This window comes from Nematolebias whitei, chromosome 22 (assembly GCF_014905685.2).
Source record: "Nematolebias whitei isolate Nwh7 chromosome 22, NemWhi1, whole genome shotgun sequence".
Lineage (NCBI taxonomy): Eukaryota > Metazoa > Chordata > Actinopteri > Cyprinodontiformes > Rivulidae > Nematolebias > Nematolebias whitei.
Genome location: NC_056519.1, coordinates 26821473 through 26842836, shown reverse-complemented (window position 1 = coordinate 26842836; position 21364 = coordinate 26821473). Strand labels below are relative to the sequence as shown.

Below are 21364 nucleotides of genomic sequence, written 5' to 3'. Positions count from 1 at the left end.
AGGAGATTATTACAGGCTCATATAAAATCAATGATGATGATATCGGAACTGGATCGGTATCGGCCGATATTTAGATTTAGGTATCGGGATCGGATCGGAAGTAAAAAAAGTGGATCGTTGCATCCCTAACAGAAACATCTAAAAAGAAGGGTAGGTTGTAATCAGGTAATGTCAGTTCTGCTGCAGATGATGTGTTGTTTGAGTTTTATGAAGGCTTCTTCAGCTTTATGTGTCCATATTAGAATGTTGTTCAAGTTTCTCATGCCTTGCTCTTTGACCAGATCCGTCAGGGGTTGTGTCAAATCTGTGTATTCAGGAATATACCCTCTGCGGTACCCTGTTAGGCCCAAAAAAGAAAAGCATGTCTTTTACATGTGTCGGTTTGGGGTGTGTCAAGATACTCAGTTTATGAGTTTTGGACATGCTAGTGGTTCCTGCAGAGATTATTCGTCTCAGGAAGGAGACCTGTTTTCTGCCAATCTGTAATTTATTTTTACTAACCTTAAAGCCATTTTTGTGTAGATGTCCCAACACCAACCTAGTTGCTTCTATGCAGGTGTCAGGCGTGGGTGCTGCCAACAACAGGTCGTCCACATATTGGATCAGTCTGGTGTCTCTGGGGAGAGGGCAAGACTGCAGTACATCTTTTAACACCTGATTAAAGATACCTGGAGACAGAGCAAATCCTTGTGAGAGTCAAGTGTAGCACCACTGCTGTCCTTTATATGTAAATGAGAATAAATCTCTGCAGTTTTATACCAGTGGTGTGTAGGGTCCAGAGATGAGATAGACATAAGGATTTGGAACAGGTACAGTGGATGTTTTTAATATTGCATTAATGGCTCGTAGATTTTGTGCCATTTGATATTTACCGGTTCCTTTTTTTCTCTACAGGCAAGATGGGTGTGTTCTACTCAGGGTTCTAAAACTCCTGCAGTCTGTAATTCCTTCTTCTGCTTGTCGTTTATGTGGGTATTGTGGGACCCCAATGGGTGCATTTGTGTTTACCTGAAAGGTGATTGGGCTGCACTGTGTCTTCCCCACGTCCGTGGGGGAGATGGCCCATAAGCCTTCAGGTATGGAGGCCAACATTGTTGTGGCAGAATGATGATCAGTCATCTCTCTCCCGTGGTCACAAGCCAACAACTCGTGTTCCAGCATCACCTGTTCTTCTGTGTGAGAGGAGATTCTGTATGTGTCACAAGAATCTGAAAAGCACAGACCTGGTACTGAGGTGGGAACCCAGTCCGTAGATGCCAGGGAATGTTTAACCATTCCTCCCAGCTCCTTTGCTTCGTGCTCGACATGGAGAGAGAGAGATATGTGAGGCACAGCTTCATCACTCATTTGATACCACAGTAATTGTTCATGAATTAACTCCACCGCCGTTGCCTCCCCAGCCGGGGCCAAATAAATGTTTTGTGTGTGAACTCTCACCCCTTGTGCCCCGCAGAGTACAGTTGCCCCCAACTTTATCAGTTAGTCTCTTCCCATCAAGTTGACTGGTGTTGCAGGTGAACAGAAAAATGGATGTTGCAATTTTTGTGTTCCTATCTGAAATGGCAGTGGTACAGTCAAGGGCAGATGTTGCTCTGTCCCTGAGCTGAGGTAGTTGACAAGAGCTGTGGTAATTGTAGAGTAGGTGGCTCCTGTCTCCACCAAGAAGTTCATTTCTTGTCCTCCCACTCTCGCCGGGAGCATAGGGTCTGCTGTCCCATTCTACCCTGTTGGTTCTCAGGGATGTGTCAGTAAGTACCAGGAGTGGGAAAGTCTTTCCACTGCGGATACTGCCCTTCTGTGTTCAGAGTGGGTATTGCTGCTGGGTTGTGTGGCAGCATACCTAGTTGTCCACTGGCTGGCACTCGTCCTTGTGGTGGAACACGGCAATCTCTGGCCCAATGGCCTGGTCTTTCACAGTTGTAGCAGATGTCAGGAGCAGCTCCTCCATATCCACCTCTTCCCCTTTGTCCCCGCCCCATGCCCCTCTGTCCTCGGCCACCACCAGCACGCCAGCCCCCGTCGCGACCAAAGCCAGCAGACCTGTATTGATTTTGATAAAAAGGAGGAGGAGGGAGAGGGTTTGCAGGATAGAGAAAAGGAGAAGGAGGAGGGGCTACTCCTCCAGGATATTGATTAGTATAGTGTGCCGCAGCAGGAGAAGGCGTCGGCTGTGGAGCCGCTGCACCCATCACATTCTCTGTCCTCTGCTTCTTCTTTGTTGCTTTTTGTCTAGCTTCCTGCAGCTGTAATTTAAGCAATTGATTTTCTAATTCAGTTTTCTCATTCTTTTTTGTTGTTGTTCTTCTCGTATTGTTGGTAGGTGGTGTATTAGATGTCTTTCCCACTTACCGTAGTTGCACCCAGGGAAGTCTGGATTCTGTCTCATCAGTTCTGCCACAGATGTGGACACTCCCTTCAGGACTGCCTCTCTAAATAATTCAGTTAAATTAGAGGGTGTTCCTTTAGGATTTACTGTTGTGTGTCTCATCCACTTTTCCGCTGCCAAGATAAGATAATCTTTGGGGTGGACTTGAGGTTCCCACTCAAACTTGGGGATAGCTGCGGGAGTGGATAATTGGTACTGGTCTCTGATTGCACGTCCTAACTCTGTTATTACTTGATTCAGCGGGACCTCGTTGCCTAGTTTACTGGTGCGTGCTACTGTTTCTAATTCTCTGGCCACCAGGGGCGCCACACACCGTCCCAGGATTGCTCTAAAGTCTCCTAGGGCCAGGGACATTCCACTGGTGAGACCACTTAGTTTGGAAAGCCACAATCTGCCTTCTGCAGAGATGCTTGGGAGTTTGTCAACCAGAGCATCTCTGTCTCCCACTGGGAAGGGCACATATTTCTGGCGAACCCTGGATGATTGTAGTAATGGAAACATGTACTCAGCCTCATCAAGTTTTTTATCTAATCCTCTTGTTGTCATTGTGTGAGTTCTACCAGAGGGAGGGGCTGTTTGTGAGGACTCAACTTCTCGTAAATGGCCTAATGTGGTTCTTATTTTGTCAATTTCGTGATCTATTTCTTCCTCTGTTATCAATCAGAAATTCTGTTCGGGTATAAAATGTCCTCTAGTGGTCATTGATACTCTGACAGGTTGTTTTCTTTGGGTATCCTACAGCTCATGCTCTAATCTCTCCATTCTACGCTCACATTGTTCAATCATTTCTTTGCTGTGAGCCACCATTTTTTCTAAAGTTTCTTTTATATGTTCTTCTATTTTATTCGCCTCTTCATTCTTTCCTGAGCCCATGCTGTAATTTAGGCTGGACTGACTGCCACCCCTTGTTCCTCTTTGTTTATGAGTGGAAGAGGTGCAAAAACCTTTGTTTTGAGCCATGGAAGTACTGAACAGGTCAGGCTTTGGTATTTTCTATAACCAGCGTCCCCTGTGTTAGTTCAGTGGATGGGTACAGCCCCCTAGGGGGTTTTTCCTCCCTGTTAACGAAGGTCTCTTCCTTTGAGGCTGTCTGTTCCGGCCCCAGATATGGGGGCAGAGGCGACTTCACTTGCTGTGTGGCTGCTCTACCCTTCACTTCCGGTGTTGCCTGCTCCAGAGTTTGTTTTAATCCTTTGCCATGACACAATTAATTTTTCACACTTTCTCAACTGTTTCTCCGCTTCTTATTCTTTCTACATATTGTTTGTTACTTCCTGACTCAGCGTTCGCAGTTGTTTTAGTAAAAACTCCTCCTAAAGGTTTGTATGGACTCAGTGGGGCTTCCTGTTATACTACTGCCTGAGTCATCTTCTCTTTTTATTTTTTCTGATTTTTTCTTTGTCAAGTCGTCATGGTCCATCAGGTATGTTACTTGTTTGTCGATCTGAGTTTCAAGAGGGAGTCAGGGTCCCTGAAGCATCAATGTCTGCGTCAAATTCAGAGTTCATTTTGTCATGTTGTCTGTATAACGTTATGTTTTACACTAAATGACTCGTTTTCTCACTCGGCAGTGAGAAAACTTAAGTTCGCTCGGCGGCGAAGCAATTAAACCACCAAAATCACACTGCAAAGAGCTTCTCCTCAAACACACACACACTTTTGCTGTGCAGCTTTCACTCACTTCAGTCATCCGATCTCATTTTGGACAGCTTTCAGTTTGTTTCTCACAAAAAAATGCAGCTTTCTTCAATAATCATCAGAATCTGTCATCACCATTTAATTTTCTCTGACATTTAAAAAAAATACACTTCCATAATCATCGGAAACTGTCATCACCATTTAAATTTCTCTGACAGTTCTCACACATGTGTGGTCAACTCTTGTTCTTATTTGTGGGCAGTCACGTTCCACATGAAAACTCAATCCAACCTGGCTACCATCCCCAGCGTCCGGGAAGAAGTTTGGGGTGCCACTCCCGACTGACAGAAGTCCCCGACTTCTTTGACTCACACAGGGGTCCCAGACCCCAGGCCAGGTCCCTGACCTGCCTCTTTTAATCACAACTTGTATTTTCTAATCCTTACACAAGCTTACAACCGATATATTACTTCAAAAAAACTTTTACACTCAATCTCTACTGACAAAAACATTTTACAACACGATCACTCAGTGCAACGCCACAGAGAGGATAAATATAGTTCCTCTTACCTGTTTGCCTGCCTGTGGAACCGCACTGAACAACCGTGTTGATGTCCAATTCTCCGGTTACCAATCGTCCTTCTCTAGTATCCCGGGTTTTCAGCACCAAAATTGTCGAGGAAAATCAACACAACAACTCAGACTTTTCAGCCTATTCACCTGTTCCTCTCATTGGTTCGGAGATACATGGAGAAAAGGCACAGTAATCAGTCAGAAAGATTAAAGTTAAAAAGTTTTACCAACATTTATTAAAGCTTTCAGCTGAAAGGAGATGCTCTTACCCCAAAGCAACAGAGAAACAACAAAAACCCAAGATGCGTCTGATCGGAGCTCTAGTTCCTTCTGTATTTAAACACCAAAGCTCCACCCAGAAATGTGTCACACATTCTTACAGTTCTTTGTCTAAACTAGTTCAAACTGATGTCTTCATTTCCTGGAAGTCCTTTTATGGAGTTGTTTTGTTATTTTCTTCTGCCATTCCAGTTTACTGGTGATCTTGTCATCAGTTTAAGAAGGGGCAGAAATAATAAGATTTTTTTTCTTCTTCTGCTGCCTTTCATTTTATGTTTTGTATTTTACTCTCTTGTTTTGAAATTGTTATTGTGTTTTTAATTTGAAATGAATAAATAAATTAAAATAAAAAAAATCAGCATGGGGCACACACCAGCCGTTCCCTCGTAGTTTATGTCCCGTACACAATGAATTCAAATACATTCTCTGACTTAGCTCAATCTGTACTTGTTGATACCAAAAGGCAAGCAGATCCAAAAGCCAAGCAGATACAGATAAAGGACAAGATACAGTTGTGATACATCGAGCAATACAGCAAAGCAGATAAGAGCATCTTTACACATCAGGATGCATCAGGATAAAAGAAGATTAGAGTTCATAGAAACTGTGAAACAAGTTCATGGAAAGATTTGTGAGGGTGAAGTTCGGAAAGCCAGTTTGAAGACCAAGAGAAAGGCCAAAGTTATTGCAATTAGAGAGGACATGGAGGTAGTAGAAGTACAGAGGATGGAGAGGTCAGAGTGAGATGAAAGAGGATAATTTGGTGTGGCAACATTTGACAAGGGCAACCTGAATGAAGAAGAAGGATGGAGCTTATGTACAGGTTTTATGGTTTAGTGGAGGTTTTTTAGAACTTTAATTACAGTTTTCATAGGAGCTCAGGAACAGATTTATCATCAACGCGGGTACAATTTCTGCAGTACTCTGGTACTTTGCCCATAGGAGCTCAGGTATATGTTTTGTAAAAGCTCAGAAACAGGTACCACAAGAGCTCAGGTGTTATAGCCATTCTGGTACATCACATAGGAGTGTAGATACAGGCTCTAAAGAAGTTTAGGTACAGGTTAAATAAGAGCTTCACTTCACATTTCAAAGTAGCTTAGAAACAAATTCTGCAGGCCCAAATGTAGGCTCACTTTCTGTAGGAACAAAGGTGCAGGTTTTGTAGGCACTCTGATACTCATCTTCGTAGTAGCTCAGGTATAGGTTTTGTAGAAGCTCAGGTTCACATTCCTGGAAAGCTTCCCATTTAAACTGAAAAACAAATAATTATGTGTCAGAAAACATTCTTCATTTCTGATTAAGATTAACTTATTGTGACCTCCCAGGTGCACGCTGTGACAGATGCAGACCTGGTTACTATGGTGACCTGACATTGCCAGGTGCCCATTGTAAGTTGTGTCCTTGCAACAACAACATCGACCCGGAAGATGACGAAGCCTGCAACAGCTTGACTGGAGAATGTCTGCACTGCCTTTACAACACTATGGGACCACAATGCCACCACTGCAAACCTGGTTACTATGGCAATGCCCTACAACAGGATTGTAAAGGTAACATCAGCAGATATTAAAGTGTCCTGTTGATTTAAAGAATATAATCTGCTGGTGTCACATGATTACTGTTATCTATCTTTGAACCAAACTACAGAAGTCCTCATGGGTTTCACAGAGAATTTTACCCTCACAAAGCCTTTTCTGAAAGTATCTTTCCTCCTTTGGCTGCTTAATACACTGAAGATAAAGAAGAAAAATAGAGATTTAAAATGTATCACAAGAAAGACACTTTATTTAACTGTGCACAGATGAAGAGCATCATTCCTGTTTGATCAGAAAATAATCAGTCCATAAATAACTATTTTCTCTCCTGCATAATCAGAGAACCTCTTATGGTTTCCCTAAAAACAAGGAAACTGGATTTGAGTTTGATTAACACAAATTTTTGTGTGTGTGTGTGTGGGGGGTGTTATTGAGGGGGTGAGGGCCCCTATCTTCCAGGTTGAGGACCAGAGTTTGATATTTATCTTTTAAATGATGATCAGAAGTGTCATGTTTATTTGAGTGTGTATTTATGCTTTGCATTTCCCAGAATGCTCTTGTGATTTGCGGGGAACCAAGCCAACACTGTGTCCTCTGGAAGGTCCTTGCTTCTGCAGTCCAAAAACTGGACAGTGTCCCTGCAGGACGCGGGTGAGGGGAGATCTCTGTGATGAGTGTGAGGACGGATTCTGGAATCTGTACGGAGCTTTGGGATGTCAGCCCTGCAGCTGTGATCCTGTTAACTCCATCTCTAATGTTTGCAATAAGGTAGGACCACTGCCAAACAGCCATGTTAAACTCAGAACCAGCATCACATAAAATATGTTAATTTAAATGGATAGTTTAGTTATTTCTGAAGTAATGTTCTGTCAAATAAATAATAATTATGAGTCATAGACCACTGCGTATGGAATATACTTTGTAGAACACAGGTTTTCATCTAAGCTAAGCTAAATTCAAGTGAGACAAATATATTTTAGGCTAACTCTTCAAAATCAACATACCACTGTAAAAGAATGCCACATTAGCTGACGTTAAACCTACACACTTTTTTGACACATTTTGTTTAGTTTATTCCTGCTGCTGGTGTAGATTCTCAGTCATGAAGGACATGGTAAATCCAAAAAAGATGAAAGCCAAAAACAACTGGACTTCTATTGGGTAGCTCAAGACATTTCACTCTTCATCCAAAGTGATTTCTCAAGTCAAAGACCAGGGAATGTGGGGTTCGAGTTATAAAGCTGAGGTGTTCTTCTTCTATAAGCTAGATTCATATGTCGATTGCCCTCACTCTCCTCACAATAGAGGTTCGTTAGGGTCTTTCTTAGTATGACTCACAGATGACCACTCTGGACACATAAATGAAGGTCTTGATTGGTGTGAAACTGACTGGGTATCAGGCCTAAAGTTTCATTATAGATTTTTGAAAGCTGAAACCTGAGACCTTCTCCTCTGTTTAAAGATGGTTTCTCTCTTTTTACATACATGGCTTGGTTTCCTTCACCCCACTCTCAAACCATCTGTTTCTCAGCCCAAAATGTGAACATTTTGGTCCTCAAAAGGGTGTCCCTTATTTTTGAGGTGCAGGTGAATTGCTGATTCTTGTCCTGAAGAGTTAGCTTTCATGTGTTGCAACATACGCTTGTGAAGAAGCTGTTTGGTTTCTCAAATATAGAGATTTGGACATTCCTCGCTGCACTGATCTGCGTACACCACATCACTCTGTTTGTGTATGGGTGTTTTGGCCTTGGGGTGGCCCAGCCTCTGAGAGTCCTGTTGGGTTTGAAATGTACTGGGATGTCGATGTTCCTGTTCTCTCATCTGTTTAATAATAGCTAATGTTACATGTTCTTACACCTGTATGACATTTTTGAGAAAAAAAAGTTTTGTCTTTTGCTACATTCATCTTTTATCTGGTATTCTGGTACTTTTAGATTTTAGCTAGTATTCTACTTCTTTCCCTGCTCTTTTCCTACTTTTGTCTTTTAGCTAGCCTTCAACTATGTTTTAAGTTTTAGACAGCCTTTTACTATATTTAGCTTTTATTTATCATTTTACATATTTAAACATTTAGCTAGTGTTTTGCTATTTTTAGCTATACTTTGTTTTAACAGACAATTGTCAAACCTAGACTGATGTCACATCTGATGCGAGTACTAACGATTGATAACTATTTGACAAAATATCATTTCTAACATTACCAGGATTTTACTTTAAGATTTATTTATCAATTCAGTGTGAAACAGAAATGCAATTGGTGAAACGTTTAGTTTATTGTTTATTTGTGATATGCATGTCAACACAAGGAGAGTTGCTGCCTCTCAGCGAGCAGGTCCCTGGTTCATGTCCCGGTCCAGAGGCCTTTCTGGGTGGAGTTTGCACATGCTCTCCGTGCATGCGTAGGTTTTCTCCGGGTACTCTGGTTTCCTCCCACAGACCAAAAACATGCATGTTAGGCTGATTGGTAACTCTAAATTGTCCCTAGGTTTAAGTGAGAGAGTGAATGGTTGTTTGTCTCGTTTGTCTCTATGTGGTCCTGTGATAGACACAAAAGTACAAAACAAACCACCAAAAGTGAAAAAGAAATGCAACATCTACAAAGTCCAAAAGAAATATAGTAAACAACATGGTAGAATACAACAGAGCAATTGGATGAGTCAGTACAAACAAGTACCTCACAGGCAGTAACACTGCTTAAATGCACATGCTGCATATTGCACATAACATACACCACACAGGTTGTGACAGGTTATTGCACAGGTACTGAGTAACATTGAGATGAATTATGATGGTAAGGTAGTGACATACACAATGCAGCCACGTAGCGCAGCAGCAATAAACATATTAGGTGTCACAGATGTGACTCAGTTCTGTGGAGCCGAGAGACAGAGAAGTCGTCCGGAGCCACACTACAGTCGGGGATGGACGGCTCCAGCCATTCTTCCATAAAGGCAAATACACAACAGCTCCTGCTGTCCCGCTTGCAAAAAAACTGTACGCGCAGGTCGTACAGTCCACTCCTCAGAGGTTGAACACCCGAATGCTGGACCGAGGGGAGAGGGGGTTTGCTGCGTCTTTGGTGGGTCCTACACAAAACACTGGCTCGTTTCCCTCTCTGTGTTTTCCTCTTACTGCAACCAAGTAAACAATGGACTCAGGGGAAATGTCCGCCATAGAGTCAACTACATTTGGCCCAAAGTCCCCACTCACTGACAATCGCAACTCCAAAAGTGCGTCGCGGTCATACCCGTAGTTTGGGAGTGCAGTGCAGGTGCAAAAAGTCAAAACAAAAGCAACAAGGAACAAAAAAACTGTGAATCAAGTTTACTGACTAAAGCTCTGATTGTCGTAATCTGTTTTTCTGGTCTTTTATTTAGTTCCTTGAGTTTATCTTTTACTCTTGCTACTTTTGTGGTGTATTATTTCTGTTCTTTAGGATTTGTGTGTTTTTTCTGATCCCTGTGTTCCCTTTGCCAGTTCCTGCGTTCCCTTTGCCAGTTCTCATTTTCACCCTCAGTCAGCTTCAGTTCTATTTCGTATAGGCTTCGCCCTTTAAGACTGTCGCTAGTGGGTTTTATCCCGTCACGCAAAGCGTAGCACTGAAAACTTTAGTCCACGCCCACCTGTTGTGTGGGCCTCACCCGGTCCATATAAATTATGTTGAGAGCAGGTAACCGGCTCCAATTTTTCTTCAGCTTCACAAGAACGCAATGTCCAGCACCAACACCATCTGCCTGTGCCCGTCCTGCAAGACCGGCTACATGCTGAGCTTCGACCGGCACGGCATCTGTGAAGGATGCCTGGGTCCCCACCATGCCGACCTCGCCTCCTCCTGCTGTCTCTGTGACCTCCTCCTTCCTGAGGAGAGGCAGAGGCGAGCAGCCTTGTTCAAGGCTAATGTCGAGGAGTGCCTCTCCGTGGCGGGAGACTGTTCGCTGGACGACGCCATCGCCTTTTTTGACGCCGAGTCTCGGAGCGAATCGGATGGTTCCTCCAGGACAGGTGACGTCAGCAGCAGCCCCGCTGCTCATTCCCTCCCAGAGAGCGTAGTGTTGGAATGGGGGGGGGAGTGGATGCTCACCCCACCGGGCCTTTCCGCATCAGCGACCACACCGCTCCCAGCCGTCAGTGCCCTCCTCGCAGAACTGCCCGGCATAAGCCAGGAGACGGCTGACATGAAGAGACTTTCCGTCCCTCTCCTCCCCCCGCCCAGATCGGATGATCTAGTGGGAAGGTTTGGCTCCACCCCGGCTCGCCGCCCGGACCCCATCTGGCCTCGTTTCCCAGCAGTGACGTCCTACAGGAACGAGGCTGCGGCCGGACCTGGTAAACCGAGAGCGCCCGTCTCCACCTTCGCTCTCATCCCCAGAGTGGAGGGGTTTACTGAGCGGAATTTTCCCTCGGTACCCCCCCCCCCCCCCCCCCCCCCCCCGAGCCTGGTGGAGGAAGCACTCGGGGCAAAAGTGTCCAGGTTGGACCAGCGTCCTCTCCCTCCAGGGAGACACAACCAGACAGTGACATTTCTCTCCTACCGAGCCCACCAGTGTGCGTTCTAGGCGGCTGCAGCAAACAAAAATGTCGTTCTGCTGGCCTACAGCTTCTCCAAAAGGCTGGAGGACACAGACCTGCCTGGGGAGACGAAGAGCTCGCTCTGCAAAGCATGTGATGTCATCCTCAACCTGTGCGCCTCCTTTGCTGTATGCCTGTTTTGCATCGCCGCCTGGATGACAATGATCCAAAGGTCCACCTGGCTCCGACGCTCCCCCTCCTTGCTGGAGAAACTGCAGAAAGACCTGTGGAGGGCCCCATCATGACGGACGCGCTGTTCGGGGCCAATTTCATGGCCATGCTTGAAAAATCGAAGAAGTCGGAGGAGGAGGTGACGGAGACTGTGCGCCACCTGATGAAGCAGCACTCCTCCTCCCGCCCCCCCCCCCCGCCCGCTGGAGAGATCGTCGTGGCCAGAGGCAGCAGCAGAGACGCTCCACAGCTGCAGCAGCGTCCTCTCGCCCCACTCTGCCGCCAGCCCCTCCCGCCAGAGAACATTCCTTCTCATCGCTGCAACCAGCGGCTCAGTGTTTTCCCAGAGACCGCCAACAGGCACCGCCCTGGAACAACCAGCCGCAGGGCTCACGGGGAAGAAGATATAAGAAATGACTCCTTGCGGAGGATGTGTGTGTGTGTGTGTGTGTGTGTGTGTGTGTAATGATGACATGAGTTTTAAAATAAAACGAAAACATCATTCAGAGAGTAAAGTGTCTTCTGATTCCAGCCTGACTGTCAGATCAAATCTCACAGCAGCTTCTCTTCACACATCCTCCACACAAAACGAGCCGATGACCTCAAAACAAGTTTTTAAACGTCACCGCAGCTCGAGAAACCACACAAAATGCTCGCTTGACACAGCAGCTAAAAAAGATTTTTTTCAGCAGACCGAGCCCAGAAGAAAACCTCACTTTCAGCCCAGGGTGTGTTCTGCCTCTTCTGGCCGCAGCGGGGACAAACGTGTTTCCCCATGACAGCTGCAGCCTCCACCCAAACGGCGTCACATTTCTGAAGGCACGCACGCCTCTCCTCAGTGCACGTTAGTTCACATCAACTCTGCAGTGAGCCCGCAGCCTGAGCGCGGCACAGAGGTGCTCTCAGGGCCTTTTCTGGGGGGGGCCCCATGGGTTGCTCGGAGTACATCTCCGCAGCACATGACGGCGGTGGGGGCCATGACTTGGCTGACGTCCATAAAAGACATGACAACACAAAAACGCGTGCCCAATCCCAGAGCGTTATGCAGAGTGGCAGCGAGTGTGCTCCCTGGACAGATGGATTAACCGTCTTATCAGCAGAGGTTACATGCTGCAGTTCGCAGCTCAACCCCCACCGTTCAGAGGGATTATAGAGACGGTTCTGTCATCTCCAGAACAGATCTTGTCCATCCACGCAGAAGTTCAGGAATTACTGATAAAAAATGTAATTTCCATGGTTCCCAACGGAGAGGTAAACACAGGGTTTTACTCACGTTACTTCCTGGTTCCGAAAAGGACCGAAGGAATGAGATCCAATTTGGATTTATCTGTTTTCAACAAGTCGATCATGGAGAGACAGTTTCATATGCTGACAACCAGACAGCTGTTAGACAGCATTCACCAAAACGACTGGTTTACCTCCATCGATCTCAAAGACGCCTATTTTCACATTCCAATCATTCCAAAACACAGAAAGTTCCTGACCTTCTCTTTCCAAGGAACCCAGTGCCAATACAACAGGCTCCCGTTTGGTTATTCCCTCGCACTACACGTTTTCAAAATGCGTGGAGATGGCTCTGCAGCCACTACACAGAGCAGGGATGAGAATTCTGTTTTACCTGGACGATCTGCTGCTGCTGACCCGATCCAGGCAGGAAGCAGCGGCGCAAACCAAAACGCTGACGTCACACCTGGTAAACCTGGGTTTCACTATAAACTGGGAGAAGAGTTCGGTTCTCCCGGCCCAGTTGATCGTTTATCTGTGAGTGGAGCTAAACTCAGTCACTATGAGGGCCCGTTTATCACAGATGAGAGCCGAAGCTCTAAAAGACCAGCTCCGCCATGTAAAACCCGGCAGAGTAGTGACAGCTGTCTCCATCATGAAACTGTTAGGAACGATGTCGTCAGCTCATGTTGTGGTTCCGTTGGGCTTACTCCACATGAGACACCTTCAGAGATGGTTCACTCGTCTGCGTATAGATCTGGTACAGCAGAAGAGGCGGATGATTTCTGTGCCCCCCTCCATGGGAACCAACCTGAAACACTGGAGAAATCCTCTCACTCTGTCAGAGGGCGTTCCTATCAGCAGACCTACGTCACATGTCTCAGTTTTCACAGATGTGTCCCTGTCAGGCTGGGGAGGAATGTGCCTATCTCAGGAGGTGGGGGCACTGTGGCCACCTCACACATTAGCTCATATAAACGTTTTGGAATGTCTCACGGTTTCGAATGTGATCCAACATTTTGCTCCCTTGCTGCAGAATCAACATGTTCTGATCCACACAGACAACAAGGTGACTGCAGCTTACATAAACCGGCAGGGGGGCATGCGCTCAGCCCAAATGTTACACATTGCGAGGCAGCTGCTGTGTTGGGCACACAAAAATCTGCTGTCCATCAGAGCAGTGTACATCCCCGGCGTCCTGAACAGAGGAGTGGACATGATGTCCAGCGGTGGTCCGTGCAACAGGGACTGGAGCCTCCATCCCGAGCTGATTTCTCGGATTTGGGAGAAATTTGGCTGAGCAGCAGTGGAACTGTTTGCCACACGGGAGAACGCCCAGTGTCAACTATGGTTCTCCCTGAGCCCATGGGACAACCCATTGATAGGAGTGGACGCCGGTGCATTGGCGGCTCTCAGCAGCTGGGGCTAGGTAGTGGGGTGTGTGCGGGCATGCCCTGGTGGCTGCCTGCCGGAGCCTGGGTGCCCTGGCTCTGCCGGGCCTCTGTTCGGGGGTAGTATGACCTCGTGGCTCGGGGCTTGGTGTCCATGGCCGGATCTACTCTGGAGGGGCGGGTTGCCGGCGGGGCCTGTGGACTCGTTACTGCAGCCTCCTGGGGTTTCTGCATTGTGGTGGCTGGGGATCGCCGGGGGCTTCCCTTTGCTTCTCTCTCTGGGGGCTGCGGGTGTCTCTGTTGGGGGACTCCTAGAGTTCCGGGCTTGGGGGCCGCTGTGTGTCTGTGGTTCCGGTCTTCCCTGTGTTACCATCATGTCCTGTGGGGATGGGTCTGTGGGTCCCCGCATCCACTATTGGACATTTTTATGGAGAAACCTTATAGTGACAAGCATGCTCCCACAGGTGTTTAAATTCAAGTGTTTATCAGATACACACTCAGTCGGGTTGTGGTGGCCATCAAATATATCTTGTATTACCATGTACTGCATAAAATACTTTCTAATTATGTTACAAGTATCATTTTATATGTTTGTTGTTGTGGTTTCTCGGTTTTGTCTTGTCCTTTTTTTCTGCAGGTTTAGAGGCAGACTTCAATGATGTTGATTTGTGTTCTCTTTATACCTCTCTCTCTCTCCTCTATTCCTATCTCTTTCTTTACCTTTTAACCCTTCTCTCACTTTTCTGCTTTGTCATCTTTGTTTTTCATCCCCATGTCCATTACATCTGAAACAAGCCCATAACAAATTCTAATAAAATTTAATTTTCATATCAAGTGGAGCATTAAGGCCAGCCATAATGCTCTGCTTGTGAAAGTAAATCTGTTGGGCATCACTTTGACACTCAGACAATAATTCTAAGTGTCAGGACAAGGGATAAAAAATAAAAAGTAGTGGACGCTTTTGCCCACAGCCCGTGGCCCAAAATGCTCCTTTACGCATTTCCTCCAGTCCCTCTAATATCACAGTTTCTGAACCGAGTTCGAGAGGAAGAACTGTCAACCATTCAGGTAGCTCCCGAGCACGTGAGCGCCTCATGGTTCTCAATCCTGCAATGTCTGTTATCGGGTCAACTGTGGAAACTGCTGTGGAGGGAGGATGCTCTCCTCCAGGCAGGAGTAGCGATCAGAAGCCAGCCAGAAATAGGCCAGCACCTTTGGGTCTGGCTGCGGAGCGGATCCGCTTAGAGAAGATGGGCCTCTCCCAGGAAGTGGTTCGCACAATTCAGGACTCACGTGCTGCTTCCACCACAGCGCTGTACACATCAAAGTGGACAGCCTTTCAGTGCTGGTGTACGGAGAAAGGTGTAGAGGCCATCTCATGTCCACTAGGTGGTGTGCTGTCTTTTCTGCAGCAGCTGATGGACAGAAATCTGGCGTTCAGCACAATTAAAACATATGCTGCAGCCATCTCTTCCTGTCACAAAGGCTTCGGTGACAGAAGAGTTTTTAATCGCCCACTGATGAAACGTTTTCTGAAAGGTGTACGGAGGCACAGACCGGTGTCACGCCCACTAGTTCCACAGTGGGAATTAATGATGGTTCTGCAAACCCTGATCAAAGCTCCTTTTGAGCCCTTGGATCAGGTTTCAATTAAATTCCTGTCACTCAAAACAGCCCTGCTGTTGGCTTTGACATCTGCAAAGAGAGTGAGTGATTTATCTGCGCTCTCTGCTGCCCCGTCATGCCTCAGAGTTCAAGCTGATGGCAACTCAGCTGTGCTGAGACCTAACCCAGCTTTTATGCCTAAAAACATCACAAGTTCATTTAAATCGAGAATGATAACGTTAGAGGGGTTTCTCCCTCCCCCTCACAAATCAGAAGAAGAAGCATCTTTTCATCTCCTCTGCCCTGTGCATGCGCTAGCATGTTACATAACACGCACGGCCACACTGCGCCAGACTCAACGTCTGTTTGTACATTATAGAGACGCCTCTGCAGGTCGCCCGTTATCCACCCAGCGTCTGTCACACTGGCTGTGTGAGGCCATTTCTGAAACTTACAGAGCATCAGGTTTAGAGCCTCCTGAAAACCTCAAAGCACATTCGACCAGAGGAATCGCATCTTCGACAGCTTTGCATAATGGTATGACAGTGCAGGATATTTGCATGGCGGCTGCATGGTTGTCGCCTTGCTCATTTATCTGCTTTTATCTGCGTGATGTTTCTGGTTCCATGGCGCATTCTGTCCTTAGCGCCGTAACAGAATAAATCTTAATGTTTTCATGGAATTTCTGTTTAAACTCACATCTGACTGCATGCAATTACAGTGTGAGGTATTTATTATCAGTCACAAGTTCTGTGACTGCTGTTTTTTTCCTATTGTTAGCAATCAGTTCATGACTACTGTTACCAATCAGTTCATGACTACTGTTACCAATCAGTTCATTTGATTACTAATCAGTTCATTATTATTAATGTACTCATATTGAAGAGCTGTCGATCTGCTCTATTCACTGCTACACGGTTACAATCGTAACCTCATGCTCTTTCCCATTCTCGGCAGCAGGACTGATTTCAGCCTTCCTCCTTTTTCCACCAGCAGAAACCCTTTTCTCTCCGGGGCGCTCCTGTGCATGTAACACATAATTACGCAGTGCGTAATTACGCACATAGAAGGCTGAGTGATGAAATGTTTTTTGGTGCAAGCAGGTGCTTCATATTGTGTCTGAACAGACCCAGCGAGGCATAGACTACATCCTGCTTCGCCATTGACCCACTAGTGACAGTCTTAAAGCATATACGAAATAGAACGTTGGTTACGTACTGTAACCTCAGATTCTATGAGTATAGGCATAGCCCTTTAAGCGCTGGGCCTCACTGGCTTAGGAGCCAGTGAGGCCGAAGAAAAAGCTATTTTGGAGCCGATTACCTGCTCTCAACGTAATTTATATGGACCGGGTGAGGCCCACACAACAGGTGGGCATGGACTAAAGTTTTCAGTGCTACGCGTCGCGTGACGGGATAAAACCCACAAGCGACAGTCTTAAAGGGCTACGCCTATACTCATAGAATCTGGGGTTACAGTACTTAACCAACGTTTTTTCCTTAGTCAGCCACTCACCTGTGCCCACTACATAATCACCCAGCTGCTTTTATTTTCTCATTCACCTCTGCTTTAAAAAATTAGTCTCTCGTTCACTACTCATCAGTTTTGCATTGTATTAGCTCTCCATATATCTTGGTCAACCTTTTGCTTATGTGTTCTCCTGCATATGTCAGTTTTGCTGCCACACCAGCGTTTTGATTTTTTTGTTATAAAATAAGTTTAACCTAAAGAGTTCCCTGAGTCAATCTGTAATTTGGGCTCAATCCTCCTTTGAACATGATACTGATGCCTTCAGGTGACGGGACAGTGTTTGTGTCGTCCCGAATTTGGAGGGAGACGGTGTGATGAATGTGGAGAAAATCATTTTGGGAATCCAGACATACAGTGCATCAGTAGGTGAAACACACCAACATTTCATTGAACTGTTTTAGACAGAGTTCCACCCTATTAAACTGAAACTGAGATATTTTTCTCAGCCTGTGACTGTAACCTGGAAGGAGCTGAGCATCCATCATGTGACCCTGAAACTGGCGAGTGCATTTGTCGTGTTGGAGTCGCTGGTGTCTTCTGTGATGAGTGCGCCCCAGGTTACTCCATGTTTCCAGTCTGCAAGAAGTGCCACCCATGCACTGCCCTGTGGACTGAAAATGTCACAGATGTCCAGAAAGCAGCTCAGAGGATGAGGACTTTCATCCCTCACCATGGCAACAACCAACAGACCAGAAACAGTCGCCACAGGCAAATGATGCTAGATCTGCACTCCAAGCTGGACAGCATTAGAAACCTGACAAGTCTCAGCCTGCCAGAGGTGGAAAAGATGGAGAAACTTTTCCTGAGAATCAGGTAATTTCTGTGTTTTTGGACTTGAAGGAAAATTCAGTAGTTTTAGATTTACAATGTTAAAAATAAAATCAAAGTCTTGCTGTTTAATTCTCAGTTTTTACACCACTCTTCCCCACAGGAAGCTGAAGGATGCCGTTGACACCAACATAATTCTGATTGACCCATCTATGCTCTTCCACACTGAAATTGACAACATTCTTCTGGAGTTTCAGAAGCTGTTGAAAAACCTAAAGGAGAAATTCATCAAGGATCCAAATATGAAAGAAAAGCCTCAAGTAGAAGGTACAGCATATAAATCAGTTTTTTTTTTAATTGAATTCACCACAACTGCAGTCAACCTTACAAGTATGCAATAGACTAAATTCTTTTCGGTACTCCCTCACTTTAGAGGTCTCCATGGCACATTTTCTGCATCCTCCTCAGTCACACCAACCCTCTGATGATGTCCAAACAATTTCACACTCTAAAGTTGTCTCCAAACCATTCAGCCCGAGCTATTATCTCTGATAATTATTTCTATCTGGTCAATTTTTTTACTCTCAAGGAAAGTTAAAAAAATCATCTCTGCCACTTCCAGCTCTACCTGTTGTCTTTTGCAAGTGGCACCTTCTCCAAACCAAATGTTATAACAGGTCTCTCTACCATCTGGTAAACCTTCCCTCTCATACCTCTCCCTCTCCAAGCTCTCTCCTACCGGCTCCCTACACTCACTAAAGGTCACAAAGTGACTGCATCTCTCATATTGTCTATCATAGACATATATACATAGATGCCTCATTGAGAGCTGAATCGAAAGTCGGCGCCATATTGGATGTGGCAAAAGTCAAAGTCAGAGAGGTTTTATTGTCATTTCAGCTACATACAAGTACATCTAAAAAAGTTAAATCTGGTCCTCTGGACATTCAAAAAAACAAAACAAAGCAAATCAACAAAAAAATGTAGAAACGTTTTGTCTCTCATCTGAGAGACTTCCTCAGTCTGAGGAGCTGTATTCAGCTCAGTCTCTTAAATAGCACCTTCTCAGAGTGGATCAACCAGTTTTGCTGCTGACAACCAAAACCAGCTGATCGCATGCTCAAGAAGGACCATGAGCCTAACAATGGATCATTAGCACACTGATGGCTGTTTACTGTTCACAGAGGGCTGAGTGATACTAGCAATCACAGCATTGTAAGAGGGGGACAGTTGAACCCGGAGGCCTGCACCCCTGTTTAACGATGGAGGATTTCTTTTCACAAAGATGGCCTCCTTTACTCCTCTCTCAAACCATCGTTCCTCTCTGTCCAGGATGTGAACATCTTTATCCCTGAAAGAGTGACCGCTGGCCTGGAGATGAGTGTAGACCGCAGAGTCCTCGCCTGATGATGTTGATCTTCTGTGCTGGGCCATCCTTTTGGCCAGTGGCTGTTTAGTTTCCCCGATCACAGCCCTCCTGACACTGAACAGCATACACAACATTGCTCTGTTTGTGCCGGGGGACTGGATCTTTGGGATGAACCAGTCTTTGCCGTAATGTATTTTGGGGTTTAAAAGCCACTGGGACGTTATGTTTAGAAAATAAACGTCTCAGTTTCTCTGATACTCCCTCAACATATGGAATGACCACTGGTCTGGGTCTGGGTTCCTCCTTTTCACCTGTTGGCTGACTGGAGTCCTGTTTGGGTTTCTTCTCTGCTTTCAGGAAGGCCCGGTTAGGATATCCACATTGCTCTAGAGCCTGTCTTGTGTGGGATTTCTCCTTCTGCCTGGCTCCTGAGCTAGTGGGGACGCTGTCTGCTCTGTGATACAGAGTCCTGATGACTCCTAACTTGTGCTCCAAAGGCAATGTGGATATCCTAACTGGGCCTTCCTGAAAGCAGAGAAGAAACCCAAACAGGACTCTAGTCAGCCAACAGGTGAAAAGGAGGAACCCAGACCCAGACCAGTGGCCCTCTGTGAACAGTAAACAGCCATCAGTGTGCTAATGATCCATTGTTAGGCTCATGGTCCTTCTTGAGCATGTGATCAGCTGGTTTTGGTTGTCAGCAGCAAAACTGGTTGATCCACTCTGAGAAGGTGCTATTTAAGAGACTGAGCTGAATACAGCTCCTCAGACTGAGGAAGTATCTCAGATGAGAGACGAAAAGTTTCTACATTTTTTTGTTGATTTGCTTTGTTTTGTTTTGTTGAATGTCCAGAGGACCAGATTTAACTTTTTTAGATTTTTCTACCTGGATTATTGAGCATGCATCAGGATACATACAAGTACATATTGAAATGAAACAACGTTCCCCATGATCATGGTGCAACACAGAACATAATGTGCAAAACAACACAACACACAATGCAGATACACAAAAGTACCGTAAATACAAACAGACCTGTAATAAATACAAAAATACATCTAACTTAATCTAACCATTAATCTAAACAAGAAATTAAGAGCCTAAACTAGAGACACATGTTGATTAATACTGTCCCAAAAATTAGCATATTTCATCCCACCAATGGAAGACAAGTGTTTTTAATACAAAAAACGCCAACCTTCAAATAATCATGTTCAGTTATGCACTCAATACTTGGTCAGGAATCCTTTTGCATGAATGACTGCTTCAGTGCGGCGTGGCATGGAGGCAATCAGCCTGTGGCACTGCTGAGGTGTTATGGAGGCCCAGGATGCTTCGATAGCGGCCTTAAGCTCATCCAGAGTGTTGGGTCCTGCGTCTCTCAACTTTCTCTTCACAATATCCCACAGGTTCTCTATGGGGTTCAGGTCAGGAGAGTTGGCAGGCCAATTGAGCACAGTAATACCATGGTCAGTAAACCATTTACCAGTGGTTTTGGCACTGTGAGCAGGTGCCAGGTCGTGCTGAAAAATGAAATCTTCATCTCCATAAAGCTTTTCAGCAGATGGAAGCATGAAGTGCTCCAAAATATCCTGATAGCTAGCTGCATTGACCCTGCCCTTGATAAAACACAGTGGACCAACACCAGCAGCTGACATGGCACCCCAGACCATCACTGACTGTCGGTGCTTCACACTGGACTTCTGGCATTTTGGCATTTCTTTCTCCCCAGTCTTCCTCTAGACTCTGGCACCTTGATTTCCAAATGACATGCAAAATTTTCTTTCATCCGAAAAAAGTACTTTGGACCACTGAGCAACAGTCCAGTGCTGCTTCTCTGTAGCCCAGGTCAGGCACTTCTGCCGCTGTTTCTGGTTCAAAAGTGGCTTGACCTGGGGAATGCGGCACCTGTAGCCCATTTCCTGCACACGCCTGTGCACGGTGGCTCTGGATGTTTCTACTCCAGACTCAGTCCACTGCTTCCGCAGGTCCCCCAAGGTCTGGAATCGGCCCTTCTCCACAATCCTCCTCAGGGTCCGGTCACCTCTTCTCGTTGTGCAGCGTTTTCTGCCACACTTTTCCCTTCCCACAGACTTCCCACTGAGGTGCCTTGATACAGCACTCTGGGAACAGCCTATTCGTTCAGCAATTTCTTTCTGTGTCTTGCCCTCTTGCTTGAGGGTGTCAATGATGGCCTTCTGGACAGCAGTCAGGTCGGCAGTCTTACCCATGATTGCGGTTTTGAGTAATGAACAAGGCTGGGAGTTTTTAAAAGCCTCAGGAATCTTTTGCAGGTGTTTAGAGTTACGTCGTTGATTCAGA

General features: G+C 45.8%; 1 protein-coding gene across 1 annotated transcript in view; it reads left to right on the top strand.

The window, feature by feature from the left end:
* lamb4 (laminin, beta 4) overlaps positions 1-21364 on the top strand; it is a 435052-nt gene that overhangs the window by 352193 nt on the left and 61495 nt on the right. Inside the window, exons 17-21 of the mRNA XM_037696252.1 lie at positions 6205-6429; positions 6965-7182; positions 17170-17266; positions 17351-17717; positions 17836-17999. Of these exons, the coding sequence (XP_037552180.1) occupies positions 6205-6429; positions 6965-7182; positions 17170-17266; positions 17351-17717; positions 17836-17999 (1071 nt within the window). The remainder of the gene's footprint in view (positions 1-6204; positions 6430-6964; positions 7183-17169; positions 17267-17350; positions 17718-17835; positions 18000-21364) is intronic.